The following is a 17772-nucleotide window of genomic DNA, read 5'->3' on the forward strand; positions in this document are numbered from 1 at the left end:
AATACTCCACATTACAACAGACTGACTCCTAAAAACAAACATACAACAAAGAAAAACAAAAGATCCAGATAGCCTGACTTGGTACTGTCCAAAAATGTGGCAGTAGTATTTTGTCTTTTTTAGGAATTTAACAAAAATTCAATTCATTATCTATTGACTTTTTGAACTACAAGCTTACATTTTAGTTTTATTATTTGTAGACTGTTTAAGCTGTAAAGCATATACAGACGTTTAAAGCAATTATAATCCCTTAATTTCTGATCAATGAAACTGTAAAAAAAGTAGGGCATAAATATGAATAAAAAGAGATGTGGGGTATGGGCAAGCATAGGGTAATCATAATCAGTTATAATCAATTTATATTTTGCCATGTAATCATATGTACCCAGTTATCATGTATTTTCTAATTACAAGTAAAAGTGATTTAATCAATTACAATGCAAAAAACAGGTGTGATCATGATTACTTTTAGATTTCATTTGTACTCGAGTGCTTGTTGACATTCCTACTATATATCTTATCTCTACAAAGTTAAGTAAAGATATATATTTAAACAGAGACAAGTACATGTAGACCAGAACTGTTAGCAAGGGTACCATGTCTACAATTTGATATTGTTTTGCTAATTTGAAATTTTTGCAATGTAGATATATATTATTTCTTCTTTTGTTTAATTTCAAACTTTTATCTTCATAGACCATATACTTTTATATACAAAATATGCATACAATTGAGTAATCTTAGGTCTGAAAGTTGATGTCATGATACTTTTAATACTAACTCCAATTATTATATACACAATATTTTATTATAACTATATAGATATTCAACACCATAAAACATCAATTCAGGGGATTTGGTTCTTATTTTGAATATAGACATAATTGAGACCACTTAGATAATATTGGATATTTTTATTTTCACAATTTGTATGAATTTTGTTTTTCCAAAAAAAAATTGATATGGTTTCCGGACAATAACTTTAGTATTAGTAAATAGAAATCTATGAAATTTAAACATAAGATTTATAACCCCAAAAGGAAGGTTGGGATTGATTTTGGGGGTTATGGTCCCAACAGTTTAGGAATTAGGGGCCAAAAAGGGGCCCAAAATAAGCATTTTTCTAGTTTCATGACAATAACTTGTGGAACAGTGTATGGATCTCTCTAAAATTATACCACAAGTTTCCATACCACAAAGGGATGGTTAGGATTGGCTTTGGGGGGTTATGGCTCAAACCATTTAGGAATTAGGGGCAAAAAGGTGAGAAAAACAAGGGTGTCCTGGTTAATGGACAATTACTTAAGTACAAATTACAGCGTAAGGGAGGTAATTCAAACACAACTTTGAATTACCTCCCTTACACTGCTTTTAAATGGTCCGAGTACACAGTTATCGTCCTTTGATTTTCGTTGTCCACGAATATAGTCCCTAGTGTGGACAGTGTGTTACTTGCCAATTTTTTGTATACCTCTTCCAAATGTATTTCTTCATGTTTTATGCCTCACATAGCAAGTAGGGGGATGAAATAATACTGTAAAAAAAATTTGGGTCATGAATTTTAAAGTTATGAAGTGATTTGGTCCAGCTGAAAAAGGTTAAAAATTAGCACTTCGGAAGCTGTCAGAAGATTTCAAGACCCCCTTAACATGAAATTGTCCATATTTTGAGTTAGAGCTGATGAAGTTTTCTATTATTTTGATATAATTTGTCCCAAAAGTAGTACAACACACTGTAAAATATTATTGGGAAAGCACAGATGGGATTTTTTTTATTTTCATTTATTGTCTAAAAGAAATGCACTACGAAATAACTGTGTACTCGGACCAAATTATGTATAAAGAATTTTTGTATTGTCTTGAGGTGATTAGCTGTCAATTCATTTTTAGAAGTTACTATTTTAAGAATTTTAAAAATGCTGATTAAGGTAAATTAATTTTAGCTATGATTATGTATGTCATTTTCTTTTTTAAGACTTTTATGATGTAATTAAATGGGTTATTATGGTTGCAAACTCCATTGGAAATTTGAATTAAAATTATGACCATGACTGAGGGGGTAAAAAAAATTGGTGGGGGGGGGGGGGGTGGGGGACAATTTTTTCTCCTCAAGATTGCAGAAATCAAAAAGAAAATCCTTCAAATTTTTTTTTTTGAAAAGGGAGGGGGGAGGTCAATTGCAACAGCATAGTGTATTGCACAAAAGCTAAAAATTGAATAATTGAATATAAATTCAAATCATATAACCAATTCTAAGTTCTTTGACTACAGTTATTCTGTGTCAGAAACCTATTATGTGTCAAATATTGAATTACAATCCAAATTCAGACCTGTATCAAGCGCGAATATTGTTTCCATTTTTGCCCCAACTGTTCAGGGTTGGACCTCTGCAGTCGTATCCAGCTGCGCTCGGCAAAGCAATTAATTCTCATTGTTGAAGGCTGTACAGTTGCCTATAATTGCTTACATCCACTTCATTTGAACTTTGGTGGATAGTTGTCTCATTCGCAATCATACCACATCTCCTAATTTTTATACAACTGCAAAAAAAATTTGCTGTCGTATATTGGTATGACTATGGCATCGTCATTGTCGTCCGAAGACACATTGGTTTTCGCACTCTACCTTTGGTTTAAGTGAATGGATCTCTATGAAATTTTACCATAAGGTTCAATACCACAAAAGGAATGTTGGGATTGATTTTGGGGGTTATGGTACCAACAGTTCAGGAATAAGGGGCCAAAAATAAGCATTTTTGTAACTTCCAGACATAACTTGTGTGTTATTGTATGGATATCTCTGACATTGTACCACAAGGTTCCATATCACAAAGGGAATGCTGGGATTGATTTTGGGGGTAATTGCCTCAAAATTTTAGGAATTAGGGGCAAAAAAAGGGGCAAAAAACAAGCATTTTTCTAGTTTCATGACAATAATTGTGTGTAAGTGTATGGTTCTTTCTGAAATTGTACTACAAGGTTCAATATCACAAAGGGAAAGCTGGATTTGAGTTTGGGAGTAATTGCCCAAAACGTTTGGGAATAAGGGGCCAAAAAGGGGCCAAAAATAAGCATTTTTCTAGTTTCCAGACAATAACTTGTGTTCAAGTGTATGGATCTCTCTGAAATTGTACTGCAAGGTACCATATCCCAAAGGGAAGGCTCGGATTGATTTTGGGGGTAATTGCCTCAAATTTATAGGAATTAGGGGCCAAAAAGGGGCAAAAAACAAGCATTTTTCTAGTTTCAGGACAATAACTTGTGTGTAAGTGTATGGATCTTTATGAAATTGTACTACAAGGTTCCATATCACAAAGGGAAAGCTGGGTTTGAGTTTGGGGGTAATTGCCCTAAACGTTTAGGAATTTGGGGCCAAAAAACAAGCATTTTTCTAGTTTCCAGACAATAACTTGTGTTCAAGTGTATGGATCTCTCTGAAATTGTACTGCAAGGTACCATACCACAAAGGGAAGGCTCGGATTGAGTTTGGGGGTGATGAATCATAAGGGGGTTCAAAAAATTGGGGGGGGGGGGAGGGGGTTTCCTTTTTTTCCTTTTTTTTTTTTTTAAATTTTCCATTCTAAATTGGTTATTTCTGATTTATATATAAAAGCAAATAATAATGATATGGTTTGAATAGGTAAATTAAAAATTTTTAAGTTCTTAAACCACATTCATTCTGTGTCAGAAACCTATGCTGTGTCAAATATTTAATCACAATCCAAATTCAGTGCTGTATCAAGCTTGAATGTTGTGTCCATACTTGCCCCAACTGTTCAGGGTTCGACATCTGCGGTCGTATCAAGCTGCACCCAGCAGAGCATTTTATTATTTTATGTTTGTGTGAATTTGTCCTACTTTTGCTTGAAAATATTTCCATAAACCTCTTCATAGATACCAGGATTGAAAATTTGTACGCCAGAGTCCAGACGCATATTTCATCTACAAAAGACTCATCAGTGACTCGATTAAAAAAAGTTAAAAAGGCTAAATAAAATACAAAGCTGAAGAGCATTGAGGTCCCAAAATTCCTGAACCTTAAATGCAAAGATGGTTAAAAAAATCTGGACACATTGAAAATCTTCATGTTAGTCACAGAATATGCTAGACAAAAGTTAAATTGTTCTCTACCTGAATATCCATGAAATATTTGTCACTGGATGTTTGACAAACATCTGATATCAACTACCATATCTTTCTATTGCTTTTTCATTTAAAAAAAAACTAAGAATAACTTTTACAGGAACAAGGTGGCTCATTTAATAAATTCCAGTCCAAAGACATCTTTTCTACAAACTTTTTTTATCACATTTCAGTATAATTTCAGTTATATAAATCTTAAATCTCCAAGATATCTTTGTATTTTAGCGGTATTTTGACATCCCTACTTAAATATTATGAGCTATGTTTGCAGACTTTGGTGGTATCTGTTAGGTTTTTGTAAAGTACAAAATAATAAAAAATATTCTGTGTTCTTCTTCTTCAAATAAGTATAAAACTTATATAAATTTTGACTTGGATGGAGAGTTGTCTCATTGGCACTCATACCACATCTTCTTATATCTATAAACAAATTGGTTGATTTTAACGAATCACTGTATATCTTTTTAAAAAAACAGGTACCCGCTAATTCTTTGAGACCTCTAATAAATTATGATAGGTCTACTAAGGACATTTTGAAGAATCACAATTATCCCTAATGGTTTGCCAGAAATTACAATTTTTACACTTAATGGTAAAGGTCATTCCTACCCTGGTGTAACAGCGAATCCTATTTAAAAATTAAGGTGGACACGTTTGGGCATTTTAAAATATGAAGATGCTTGAGAGTTATGAAAGTTTCCTTTTCCTACACAAGTTAGACCATGTATGGGCATAAAGTGATATCATGTGGACACTTTGTTGGGACTGGACATGTTTGAGGGGAAGAACATGTTTTTGAGAGTTACATAGAGATAGAGAAATTATTTTAATTTGGTAATTTTTTTTTTAGTGAACGAGTTGTTTTTGAGAAAATGGAACAGAGAAGAATAGACAAACATGACAGGAGACAAGTGAGGAGAATAGGTATGTTATATGGTTGTACTTTTTAAAATTCTTGATTTCTAATTTGAATGTCCCTTTAGTATCTTTTGCTCTCTTTTTCAACTGCAACCATTAAAACATTTACTTCATAGTGGTCTAAATATTAATTATTGACTGAAAATCAGCAATTTTTGTTGACAGGATTAAATTTTCAATATTTGGTTAAAAAAAACATTATTGTATTTAACCAAAAAATGACATGTTAAAACAATCAACTTACTTGACTATTTTAGATGCTTTCAACATTTTGGCATTTTTATGAACCCCTTAATATTTCAGCAGCACATAATAATCCCTTTCCAGATGGTAACTTGAGTTTTCCTTGCTTGAATTTAAATGAAAGTAATATACTGATGTAAGATATGGGAAATAGAAAGAAGCCTGTTGAATTAGACTCAATAGATCAGAGGTCAAGGTCACTGTTAAAATGGTTTATGTTTCAAGGTGGTAACGACTTTCCCCTGCATGATTGGATTAAACTTATATAGATGGGAAAAAATAGGGAATTAGAAATCTATCGAAAAAAATCTTTTTTCCTAAAACTACTGGAAACAAGCTCAGTCAAAAGTGGACTGGGCTATCTAGTAAAAAGTAAATTTGCTTTTTTTGCTGTCTTCTTAAAAACTAAAATATAAAGAGATGAAAATAATCGAATGATCTGCAAGATAAGATCTACAAATAAGCAAACATGACAAAAACTGTCAATCCACTTCTTACAGAGCTATTGCCCTTAAATGACAATTGTTTGTGTGTTATATTTTTTGACAATTTTAATGATAGAGAGAAAATATTATGGTAAAAATGATCTGCCAGTTTTTTTTTTTTGTTTCTTGCTATTTACTATAACTATAATAGATAATGGATAAATAGAAACTGTTAACAGCCAAAATGATCAGCAAAATAAGATTTACAAATAGGTTGACCAAAATTGGAAATTGACTCCTTATAGAAGTTTCTGACCTCACATAATGCATTTTCCCTGTTTTGCTATTATCTTCAAAATTATAATAGGTTGAGAGAAACTGTGAATTGCAAAAATGTTCAGCATGATATGATCTACAAATGAATTTAAGAAGGGTAATTTTCAATCAACTCCTTATAAACTACCTAGGGAGAAACGATAAGCAGCAGAAATGATCAGCAGATGTCAAGCAAATTTTTATGGAGGTATACAATTATTGCAAATGATAATAATATTTTTAGATATCCTGAAATCAAATTATAGAGGTCCTGATATCCAATTATGGAGATCTTGAAATATTTCAGGAGGTCCTCAATGATTTGTGGATATCCTGAAATATTTCCTTAAACACAAAATGTTGGATTATGTGACTCATTATTTTGACCACAACTTGAATATAAACTGAAACAGTGACCAATTTTAGGAAACTAGGGATTCAATGTTGAAATAACTGATTTACTACAAATGCACTTTTTTTCATGCCAAAATTAGCTTTTTCATTATATAAAAGTTGGTATCATTTCTCTGTTAATCACAGTATTAAAAAAATAGCCATATTATTTGTTTCTTTGCAGAGGCTGATGCAGAAAGACTGAAAGAGCTTCAGGATATGTTCTCAAGTTAAAACTGGTCTGAAACTGTGTGATAAAGGACAAATATAATCTCATCCACTTTATTTGTGCTTCATTTAATTTAATTTTTGTATTTATTCTTTTATTGTATATGTTATTTTATGAAGAAGAAGAAAAAATATGACATTTATGAACAATGTTATAGATGAGTGTCTGGATGGGATTTAATGAATAAAGAATATTTTTTGGCAATAAAAAAAGAATGGAGAAAAATGGGCCAAAAACCAAAGAATAGAGAATAATGGGCAAAATGGATAAAGAACAAAGAAAAATGGCCTGAAAATACAAAAATGAAGACCCCATCTAGATCCTCATGGATGGATAGATTTTAAAATGGAATTAATCTATACAAATATTTATACTTGATTCTTATGCTTTTCGTTAAGCCATAAAGGAGATTTTTTCACAGTTACTTTGAAAGAAAATTTATGCATGTTATACTAACTTTGTCAAGAAAGCAATATCCTACAGTCATGACAGTTAGATATTACTGACTGTTATCATAAAATGTTGTCCTTTAAAAATATGGAACTAGTTACTCTGAAAAGGGTTAATAATTTTTCCCAAAATTGAGCCTTCTGAATTTGTAATATTTTTGCTGAGTTGCAGAAAGGTAGTAAGATTCTGCTTTTTAATTTGATGAATGGAGTCTGTACTTTCTGACCTTGATATTTTGGTTTCTAGACAAAATTTTTGAGTTAAAACAACATCCTTGCCAAACTAAGTTTGATAATTTCCAATGGTGGGAAAAAGATCTATATTGATGATCAAAAGGTAAAGGTGACAGCCTTAAATTATAGATTGATATTGGTCTAGTTTTTTGGCTACAGGATGATATTTTTTTAATCTTATGTCAAACTTTTGCAAACAGCTCAAAAATGTCCCTTGGAAAGCCCAAGATTCCAAATGATTATTATGTCAGTAGATTAAATAGACAAACTGGAATTTGGTAAAGGTTCGTTTTCAGACATATCTTGTGTCATCAATCTTTTCATTATAATGCAACTTGGGGGTGAAAAAGACCCGTATTAATTTGGGTTTTCAGATAATATCTTTTGAACCAAACTTCCAATCATTACAAATCTTAGTTTGATAATGTCCCTAAAGAAGACCTTATTGAGTTTTAAGAAACTTTGAAAAAAGGTCAAGGTCAATGCAGTAATTAATAGATGAACTTTGCTTTCTGGATGACATTCATCCTACCTGCTCCAAACCTTGCTTTAAATTTCCCATTGGAAAACAAACATATGCCTTATTGGTTTAGAGGTTTATGTCATAAGTCAAATGCCACAGTGTCTACGAACAGACTATGAATTGAGGTTAAAGGTTAAGATCAGAGCAGCAGTTGATTGACTGAAATTTGAGCAAGTTTTGGGTTTTCTGATATCATCTGTCAAACCAAACATTCATTCAATCATTACTAAAGTTAGTTTGATAATGCCCATTAGGAAGAAAAGAATTATGGGAAAACTTTATTATCTAGACCTACTGTGGATTCATTTATTTTAGTGGATTGAGGAAAAACTGTATATTCATGGATTTGCTAAAGTCTGCATGCAAGCCTATAAAATAAAAAATGATACTTTGTTGAACATTTTAATTGGTGATTTACCTATACTCACTAAACTTTGGTACCCCACAAACAAAAATAAATTAACAGTTATCTTTTTATCCAGAAATTTCATCTTTTCCTTGACAGTCTTCATTACCAAAACCAAACAACCATTACCTGACTAAAAACAAATGTTTCTTGTATTACAAATCATTTTATTTAATCACTTTTTATGCCCCCGCTGTAGCGGAGGGGGCATTAAGTTTTACCCTTGTCCGTACGTCCCAAAGTTGGTTTCCGTTCTCCAACTTTAGTTTGCCTCAACCAAATGTTATGAAATTTATACACAGTGCTTATTACCACAAAACACAGATCAAGTTTCAATTTTGGTGGCATCACTTTTACCTTTCTAGAGTTATGCTTCTTTACAAATGGAAAAATTGCTGAATTTTTCATTTCTGTTCTCTCACTTTAGTTTGCCTCAACCAAATGTTGTGAAACTTATACACAATGCTTATTACCACAAAACACAGATCAAGTTTCAATTTTGGTGGCGTCACTTTTACCATTCTAGAGTTATGCCCCTTTACAAATGGAAAAATTCCTGAAATATTTGTTTCTGTTCTCTAACTTTAGTTTGCCTCAACCAAATGTTATGAAACTTATGCACAATGCTTATTACCACTAAACACAGATCAAGTACAAATTTGGGTAGCGTCACTTTTACAGTTCTCGAGTTATATCCCTTTATAATGTTATATGCAAGTGGGGGCATCATCTGTGTCCCATTGATACATTCCACATTTATTCTTTTTTAGCTTTTCCTATTTTTGATTTTGAGATTTCTCTTTCAGCTATTCACTTTCAACATTTTAATATTCATGTTGGAATTTTCTTTTTCTCTTATTTTACTTCCAAAAAATGTAAACATTTAACTTTAACTCTAATAACACAAAGTGTTTCTTGAAGTACAGCTCTGACTTGAACTCTAGCTCAAACTCAAAATTTAAACATATTTTGGTTACTGATGATGTGGATAAATTGAAGTAATAGGGCCATATGATAGAATATTGCAGGATAACTTTTCCTAAGTTAACATTCTGGGGGAAATATAATGTTGCTATTCAATAAAATATGATATTTTGATGTTTATTTTATATATCTTTTTATTTTTTAAACACTAAATTTGTAGAATTAAAACTTTTTTTACTTGCTTAATCTGTTTTCTGATGTAAAGGAAGCCGTCAATCAAAGATATTCCCCCCCCATCTTTGTTGTATATTATCATTACAGTATCTATTTGCACTGATTTTATACCTGAAAGGAAAGGAATCACAAGTTTTTGTTTGTCTCATGTCATAGCAAATACCATTCATCTTTTAACCATTGTTTTTTTACAATTTATCATTCCTATTTAAGCAATTTTAGCTCACCTGGCTTAAGGGAACAGTGTGAGCTTTTGGCGTCCGTCGTCTGTCATTGTCGCCATCCAATAACTTTTACAAAGATCATCTCCTTTTAAAATAATGGGCCAAATTTAACTAAACTTAACCTTCATCATCATTTGGGTATTTAGTTAAAATAATGTGTCCTATGACCCGGCCAGCCAACCAACATGGCCGACATGGGTAAAAATGAAACGCAGTTAAAATTCAAGTTTTATTTTTTTTTGAAAACCACTATAAAAAGAGAAAGTATGACAGAGGCAAAAATGTTCAGAATGATGAGATCTACCTTCTGTCTATTTACATAAAAACTGCCAGAAGATTTTCTGTAGGAGTTATTGCCCAATGAATTTTACCAATTTTTGTAGTCCCCTACCGACGAAGTCGAAGGGGACTTTAGGTTTGCACTCTGTCCATCTGTCCGTCTGTCCATCCGTCAGTCCATCAACTCAGTTTTCCACACTTTTTTTCTTCGTTCTTGAAGATATTGATTTGATATTTGGTATATAGTTTTATCATGACAAGTTATAGATCAAGTTCGATTTTTGTTCCGGTCTATTGATTTAGTCCAGAGTTATGGTCCATAAAAAAACTCCATAACTAATGTTAGAGTACTATGTTAAACCATATATCTGTACAAAGGGAGATAACTCATTTTTTAAAAGACATTCTTTGGTAAATTGTTTGAGGAATTTTGTGGCAGGTTTATATGTTATTTTGTATAAACTAATTTTCTGAATGCTACATGTATATATATATATATATTTTTTTTATTAGGTGAAATCCTTTAATTAGATAATAATCTATTTTTATTAAGGTATATATTTCATTACATTACATTGTGTAAATAAAAGTTGTTGACATTTTATAGATAAGTTACAAATCTATATTAGTTTGTGACAAATGAAAGAAAAAATATTTGGAACTATTAATTATATTTGATTGTGATTTGAAAATAGATATACATTGTATTACATCATATCTAATTTTAGAGAACTATTAATCATATCTAATGTTAGAGTGTTATAGGTTTTCCACACTTTTTTTCATCATGCTTGAAGATATTGATTGACAATTGGTATATAGTTTTATCATGACAAGTTACAGATCAAGTTCAAATTTTTGTTTCTGTCTGATAATTTTGTGTAGAGTTATGGTCCTTGGACTTGAAAAAAATTCACTCATATATTCAGTTTTCCACACTGTTTTTAGTCATGCTTGAAGATATTGACTTGATATTTTCTTTTTGTTTACACCATGACAAGTTATAGAACAAGTTAGCATTTTGTTCCAGTATAATGAATTTTTACCCGGTAGGGGACTATGTATTGCCATGCAATACTCTTAGAATGCTTGTTAAATTTTTGCGTATTATCTTGAAAATCATAATAGGTAGACATACACTTTATACATTTTGTGTATAGCATAAATGATGAGCAAGACAAGATCTAATAATAAGTCACACAACTGAAATTGTCAGTTGACTCCTTACTGGAGTTATTGTCCTTTGATGACAATTTAACCAGTTTTTTTTAGTTTTTTTGCCTTTTTATGCCCCACCTAGGGGCATTATGTTTTTATGTCAGTGCATCCGTTTGTCCGTCCGTTCTGTCCCACTTCAGGTTAAAGTTTTTGGTCAAGGTAGTTTTTGATGAAGTTGAAGTCCAATCAACTTGAAACTTAATACACATGTTCCCTATGATATGATCTTTCTAATTTTAATGCCAAATTAGAGTTTTGACCCCAATTTCACGGTCCACTGAACATAGAAAATGATAGTGCGAGTGGGGCATCCGTGTACTATAGACACATTCTTGTTTCTTGTTATCTTGAAAAATATATTAGATAGATAGAAACTGCAAATAGCATAAATGATCATAAGACAAGATCTACAAATGAGCCAACATGACCAAAGTTATCAGTCGACTCCTTATAGGAGTTATTACCCTTAAAATACCGATTTTTAGCATTTTTATACGACCGCTATTGGTATCACGTTGTTTTCGGCGTCAGCGTAGTCTGAAGACATTTGGTTTCCTGACAATAACTTAAGTATAAGTATATAGAAATCTATGAAATTTAAACACAAGGTTTAAAACCACAAAAAGAAGGTTGGGATTGATTTTGGGGGTTATGGTCCCAACAGTTTAGGAATTAGATAGAAACTTTTAAAGCAAACATGAATAGCAAAACAAGATCTGTAAATAAGTCAGCATAGATGAATTTGTCAGTTGTCTTCTTATAAGAGTTATTACATTGTAAATGACAATGTTCACCTTTTTTTTATGATTTGGGCAAAACCTATGGAAGATAAAGAGAAACTGTAAACCGAAAAAACGATCAGCAATATACAAGATTAAGAAAAAACGCAAGTCATGCATAATATTCTAGTTGGAGAGTCCATTGTTGAAGATACACATAGACCTATATAAGCGACACAGACTCTTTAGAGCCTCTTGTTTGATTAATTTACCAGTTTTCAGCCTCTTATTTTGAAAACTGTATTAGTTAAATAGAAATTGTGGACAGCAAAAAATTATCAGCTATACAAGATCTACAAATAAAACCAAATATGACAAAATCATCAGATGACATGATGATTTTTCACTAATTTTAGAGTTTTTGTCTATTATCTTGAAAACCATTATAGATAGATATATCGAAACCTTATCAATTTTGAAGTCTTGAAAAGCTATTATAAATTTTGTTGTGAGGAATTGAAGACATCACAGTAAACAATTAAAAAAGCCTTTCTAGACGTCATAATTATTTGGACTAAATAGATAGGTAGAAATTATGAACTATCAGATCTACAAAAACCTGTCAATAACCGTAACTATCAGATGACTCCTTATAGGAGTTTTTGCTCTTTAAAAAAGAGTTGTTTTTTTTTACTAATTTTTTTAATTTTAGCTTCTAATCTTTAAAAATATAATAGATTTTGCTTATAGTATCTGAGAAACAAAAATATCCATGAAAACTTAACATAGACTGATGAACCATGAAAATCGAGGTCAAGGTCAGATAAACCCTGCCAAACAAACATGTTCCCCTAACACTCATTCCATAAAGCAATTATAGTTGACCTATTGCTTTAAGTATTTGATTTACATAAACAAAGAAAACTTATTATTGACCAATGAACCATGAAAATGAGGTCAAGGTCAAATGAAATCTGCCAGACAGACATATTCACCTTAAAATCATTCCACTCACTTAATATAGTGGCCCTATTGTCTATAGTATGTGAGAAATAGACCAAACTTTAAAAACTGAACATTGTTCAATGAACCATGAGCAAAATATCAAGGTCATATAAAACCTGCCAGACGGACATATTAACCTTACAATCATTCCTTACACCAAATACAGCTAGAATTGCTTAAAGTATCTGAGTAACAAACCAACTGTTTTATTTTTGTCTGGGACTATTAAACTAACGGGACTGGAAACTGATCGATCTGTTGAGATTTCATTGTCCCGATAGCGGATTATTGATATTTGTCGAGCCTTCGACTTTTGTCGAAAAAGCGAGACATAGCGATACTACATTCCGTTGGCGTCGGCGGCGGCGGCGTCCACAAATATTCACTCTGTGGTTAAAGTTTTTGAAATTTTAATAACTTTCTTAAACAATCCTGGATTTCTATCAAACTTGGACAGAAGCTTGTTTATGCAGAAGTAAATTTTGTAAAAAAAATATCCTGTTTTTCCGTATTTTACTTATAAATGGACTTAGTTTTTCTGCCAGGAAACATTACATTCACTCTGTGGTTAAAGTTTTTAAAATGTTAATAACTTTCTTAAACTATCCTGGATTTGAACCAAGCTTGTTTATGATCAAAAGCTAGTATCTTGAAGGAAACTTTGTTAAAATTTTGTAGCTGTTTATCCGTATTTTATGGCAAGCCGTTGTGGAATTTATTCCCTATTTATTAATATTAATAAATCATTTATTAATATTAAAAAATGATTTTTTAATATTACAAAATCATTTTTTAATATTAATAAATCGATTTTTTAATATTAAAAAATACTGTCATTTTTTTATATTAATAAATGAATATTTAATATTAAAAAATCATTTATTAATATTAAAAAAATCATTTTTTAATATTAAATATTCAGTCTGATATTTTAATATTAATAAATGATTTTTTAATATTAAAAATACGCTGATTTTTTAATATTAAAAAATCAACATCAATGTTACCTTAGCGTTTAATATAAGGCAAACCAATCATTTATCTGTCAAACGCTTTAATGATGATTATTGGACAAGTCGGTCCGGAGAAATTTTGGACCGACTATGTTAAGTCAACTCGGACCATCTTATATCGACCCAGACAAGTAATTAAGGAAAGTTCGAACTATTTAATGATTATTAACCATTAAATATTGAATTTTGAATTAAATTTCTTTTAAAATCGTGCATTAAATTTGCCAAAATAATTTCAAATTATAATTTGATCCATGTGAATGAACTCAATCCTACGGAAGCGTATTAGGAACAAAACAAATTAGCATTGACCAATATTTGGCAAACATATAGACTAAGCAACTCTTTCGTATGGCAAGCCGTTGTGGAATTTATTCAGTGTACCACTCTGAATGTAAATTTTTTACTCTTCTGGTGATAGCCACGTGGTTAAATATTCTGCATTGCCCCTATCAGAGCTTTGAAAAGATCTATTCATATCAATATTTAAGTTCATGAAAAAGTCAAAACATAGTGTCACATTCATGTTTACCACTGACTAAATTCTCGATCGATTTATTTACTTGGGCCAACATAAGCGATTTGTAGGTATTTTTTTGTTAGTCAAATAGGACACGGAATTTCAACCCTTCCATTTTTTACATTTCAAATATCTGTAATACGATTTCCGTAACCTGGAGTCTGGACTAAGCAAACATACAAACTATTAGTCCCATGCATACAGTTACCTTGTTTCTTCTATCAAAAATTTGAAACGTGTTTAGGTTAAACTAGTAGTACAGTGACACGATATTTCGTTATAGCAATATAAAGAATAAGGAGGTGTTATGTGGTAATATATGATTGCCAATAAGACAACTATTCCACCAAAGTTCAAATGAATTGGGTGTAAGCAGTTATAGACAACTGTTCGTCCATCAACAATAAGAAAAATATAGGGACATAGTAAAAAATAAAATGGGCACATTTGTTTCGAAGTCGAACTTTTGACATGTCAAATCTAAAAATTTCGACTTTAACTCAAATTCTTGACTTTTCAAATCTCGAAATTTTGACTGTATTCTGAAATTTTGACTTTTGAAATCTTGAAATATCGACTTTTTTAAAAAGTATTACAACTTTAATATAAGTATTCAAAAACAGCTATTACAATTTTAGAAGGAGATGACATGGACGCAAATAAATAAATAAAGCGTCATCCAAACATTTTGTCAATTTATATTCAGAAATAGTTTTGTTCTCTTTAATAATGATATGGATTAACATTTAAGATTGAAGAGTTTAATTCGGAAGGAGCATGCGTGTTGACAGAAAAAAAAAATGTTATTTTCCCATATTCCATGTTTTAGTGTCCACGGCTCTGTCATAGGGTCGTCACATCTATAAGGACATTTTGCATCCTATGTTTTATGATTGGGTTAAAAGTCCTGTTCGGTATCCCAAAAGCAGGTCAACGACTTTGCCTTGTTGAAACAAGTGGCAAAATATGCCATGCATATTCAGGACGACTCATGAGCTCCTCAGTTTTCTAGTTTTAGAACATATAAACATATAAATACTGAGAAGTTGAAATTTCCAGATTCTTAAACTTGACATTTTAAGTTTAAAGTCTAAATTTTGACTTTTTAAAGCTGAAATTTCGACTTTTCAAAAAGTCAAAACTTTCAACTTTCTAAAAGCCGAAATTTCAAAATTTCTAATAGCTAAAATTTCAAATTAAAGTCAAAATTTCGAGATTTGAAAAGTTGAAAATTCGATGTTTCAATAAGATTTGATTTGTCAAAATTTCGAATTTGAAACAAAAGTTCAATGCCAATTTTAATTCTAGTTTGTCCCAAATATGATTTCGTAGTATCCAAATTTCATCAAGTTTATCATAAAACTTAATTCATACCCAGAAAAAAAACCTTGTGAAGTGGATGCTGATTATAGTGTGTGATACACAGCGTTATCATCATAATAACGACAATCAAACAAATATAATAATGATTGATTAAACAAGAGTTTATATAGTTTGTTCTTATGTTGTGCCGTTATACCACTGTCAAAGGTTAATGGGTTAATGGGTTCTCACATACATGTTTAATGTTTTACTCCGGTACATTGTCTAAGTCATGAGCCGTAGTTCAGTGGTTGTCGTTGGTTCCTGTCTGTCATGATATTTTATTTCGTAAAAAGCCGTTAGTTTTCTAAGTAACGTTGTTTCATTTTTTTTTGGGTATCCTGGTATGGCAAATATGCCAACTTTCCTATTTCCCACTGGCCAAACTAAGATATTTTCCATGTGGCCCACGGTTACCAGAAGTAGAGGTAGGCATGGTCTCTAAAATTACCCATAGCACTAGACCTGTAAAAGTTTTGAAGCATATGGTAGGAGGTGTCTGGTTTGTCACAAAGACCACATAAACTATCACCTGCGGGCCAAAGTAAGTGATTCACCACATGGGCCATGTTATAGAGGTAGAGGTAGAGTTATGCATGACCTCTATTATGGACCAAATCATTTATACATTTAAAAACTATAAACCAAATTTATTAAAAAAAATCTTACACAGTTATTTTTTCTGAGACTTATTTTTCTACATTCCAATTCACTATGACAGCAGGTTTTTTGTTGTCTCTTAAACACCACAAAGGACCTCCTTTGAGCACAAAAAAAAAGCACAATGTAGCACATAGGACCACAAAGGACCTTATTATCATTTTTTTGTAAGGAAATAATAATTTTTTAAATCTCTATTTCAGAAATGTCAATATATGCTTTGCTTTATCAAATTTTATTTTGGACATAACCAAAGCATCTACAGAAATGTTCTTACTTTATACGAATCTTAAATCGCTATGAGGAACAAAAAGTGCACATGGTGCAATAAAAAAGGTGCAGTAAAAAAGGACTGTACAGCTGTCTTTTGGGAATATGTTTCGTTGGGCTGTTTGATGAAAATGAAAATATACCTGTTGCCGTCTAGATAACCCCGATAAGTATCTGTAATAAAAGTGTATCATCATGCCGTGAAATGTATAGCCTTGAAAAATGTATTTATGATAAACTCTCTTATTTTATACCTTTTGGATGAAATGGTTTCTATTTCTCCCTTTTTTACATCAATTAACGATGACCGGTGTCTTTGGTCGCCGCTTGTGTGGTCTAGACTTAGAACACTTGTATATTTTGCATATATCGTATTCTTTATTCTACATTGGCTAGGTTGAGATCTCACAATATATGTTTAACCCCGCCGCGTTTTTGCTCCTGTCCCAAGTCAGGAGCCTCTGGCCTTTGTTACGTCTTGTATGCTTTTTAACTTTAGTTTATTCATATGTTTTGGAGTTTAGTGTGAAGTCCATTTTCACTGAACTTTCTTTTCTTAATGTTCTTCGTCTAGTTTAAAGAGCTTTAAATTAATTATGGGACGTCACCTAACCACATAGAGGTCATATATACAGTCCGCCAAAAGTTAAGCACCACCTAAATATAACTGTCAATATTTTTTTAACTATTGCGAAAAAAATATTTATGTTTGGTGTTATGAATTGCCAATAGCATACACTAAGAAAATTCATTACGACCAAAAAAAAATTAAACTCCGATATACCCGCCAAGCAACCTTTTATCAAAGGTCATCTGCACTTTTACAAATACATTGTTTCGATGCCTTTAAATCATCTTCCTACTGTCCCGCGTACAGGTGAAATTTGACCTTCACCAAGTCACTGTGAAATATGGCAAGCGGTAAGTTATCTGTGACTGAACGTCAAATGTCATGTCAAATGCAGGTAGGAGCACTAGGAGCATTGGTAACCATTTCAATGTTAATCGCACCGTCATTATCAGATTTTTACAACGTCATATTGACACAGGAACTGTAAATGATAGACC

The 17772-nt window shown here is 31.6% G+C and overlaps 1 protein-coding gene across 1 annotated transcript in view; it reads left to right on the top strand.

The window, feature by feature from the left end:
- The window catches only part of LOC127733115 (uncharacterized), a 133159-nt gene extending 123713 nt beyond the window's left edge, over positions 1 to 9446 (top strand). Inside the window, exons 20-21 of the mRNA XM_052242409.1 lie at positions 4992 to 5065; positions 6620 to 9446. Coding sequence (XP_052098369.1) covers positions 4992 to 5065; positions 6620 to 6669 — 124 coding nt within the window. The 3' untranslated portion in view covers positions 6670 to 9446. The remainder of the gene's footprint in view (positions 1 to 4991; positions 5066 to 6619) is intronic.
- The last annotated feature ends 8326 nt before the right edge of the window (positions 9447 to 17772 follow it).

The sequence above is a fragment of the Mytilus californianus genome, unplaced genomic scaffold, assembly GCF_021869535.1.
Source record: "Mytilus californianus isolate M0D057914Y unplaced genomic scaffold, xbMytCali1.0.p SCAF_3, whole genome shotgun sequence".
Taxonomy (NCBI): Eukaryota; Metazoa; Mollusca; class Bivalvia; order Mytilida; family Mytilidae; genus Mytilus; species Mytilus californianus.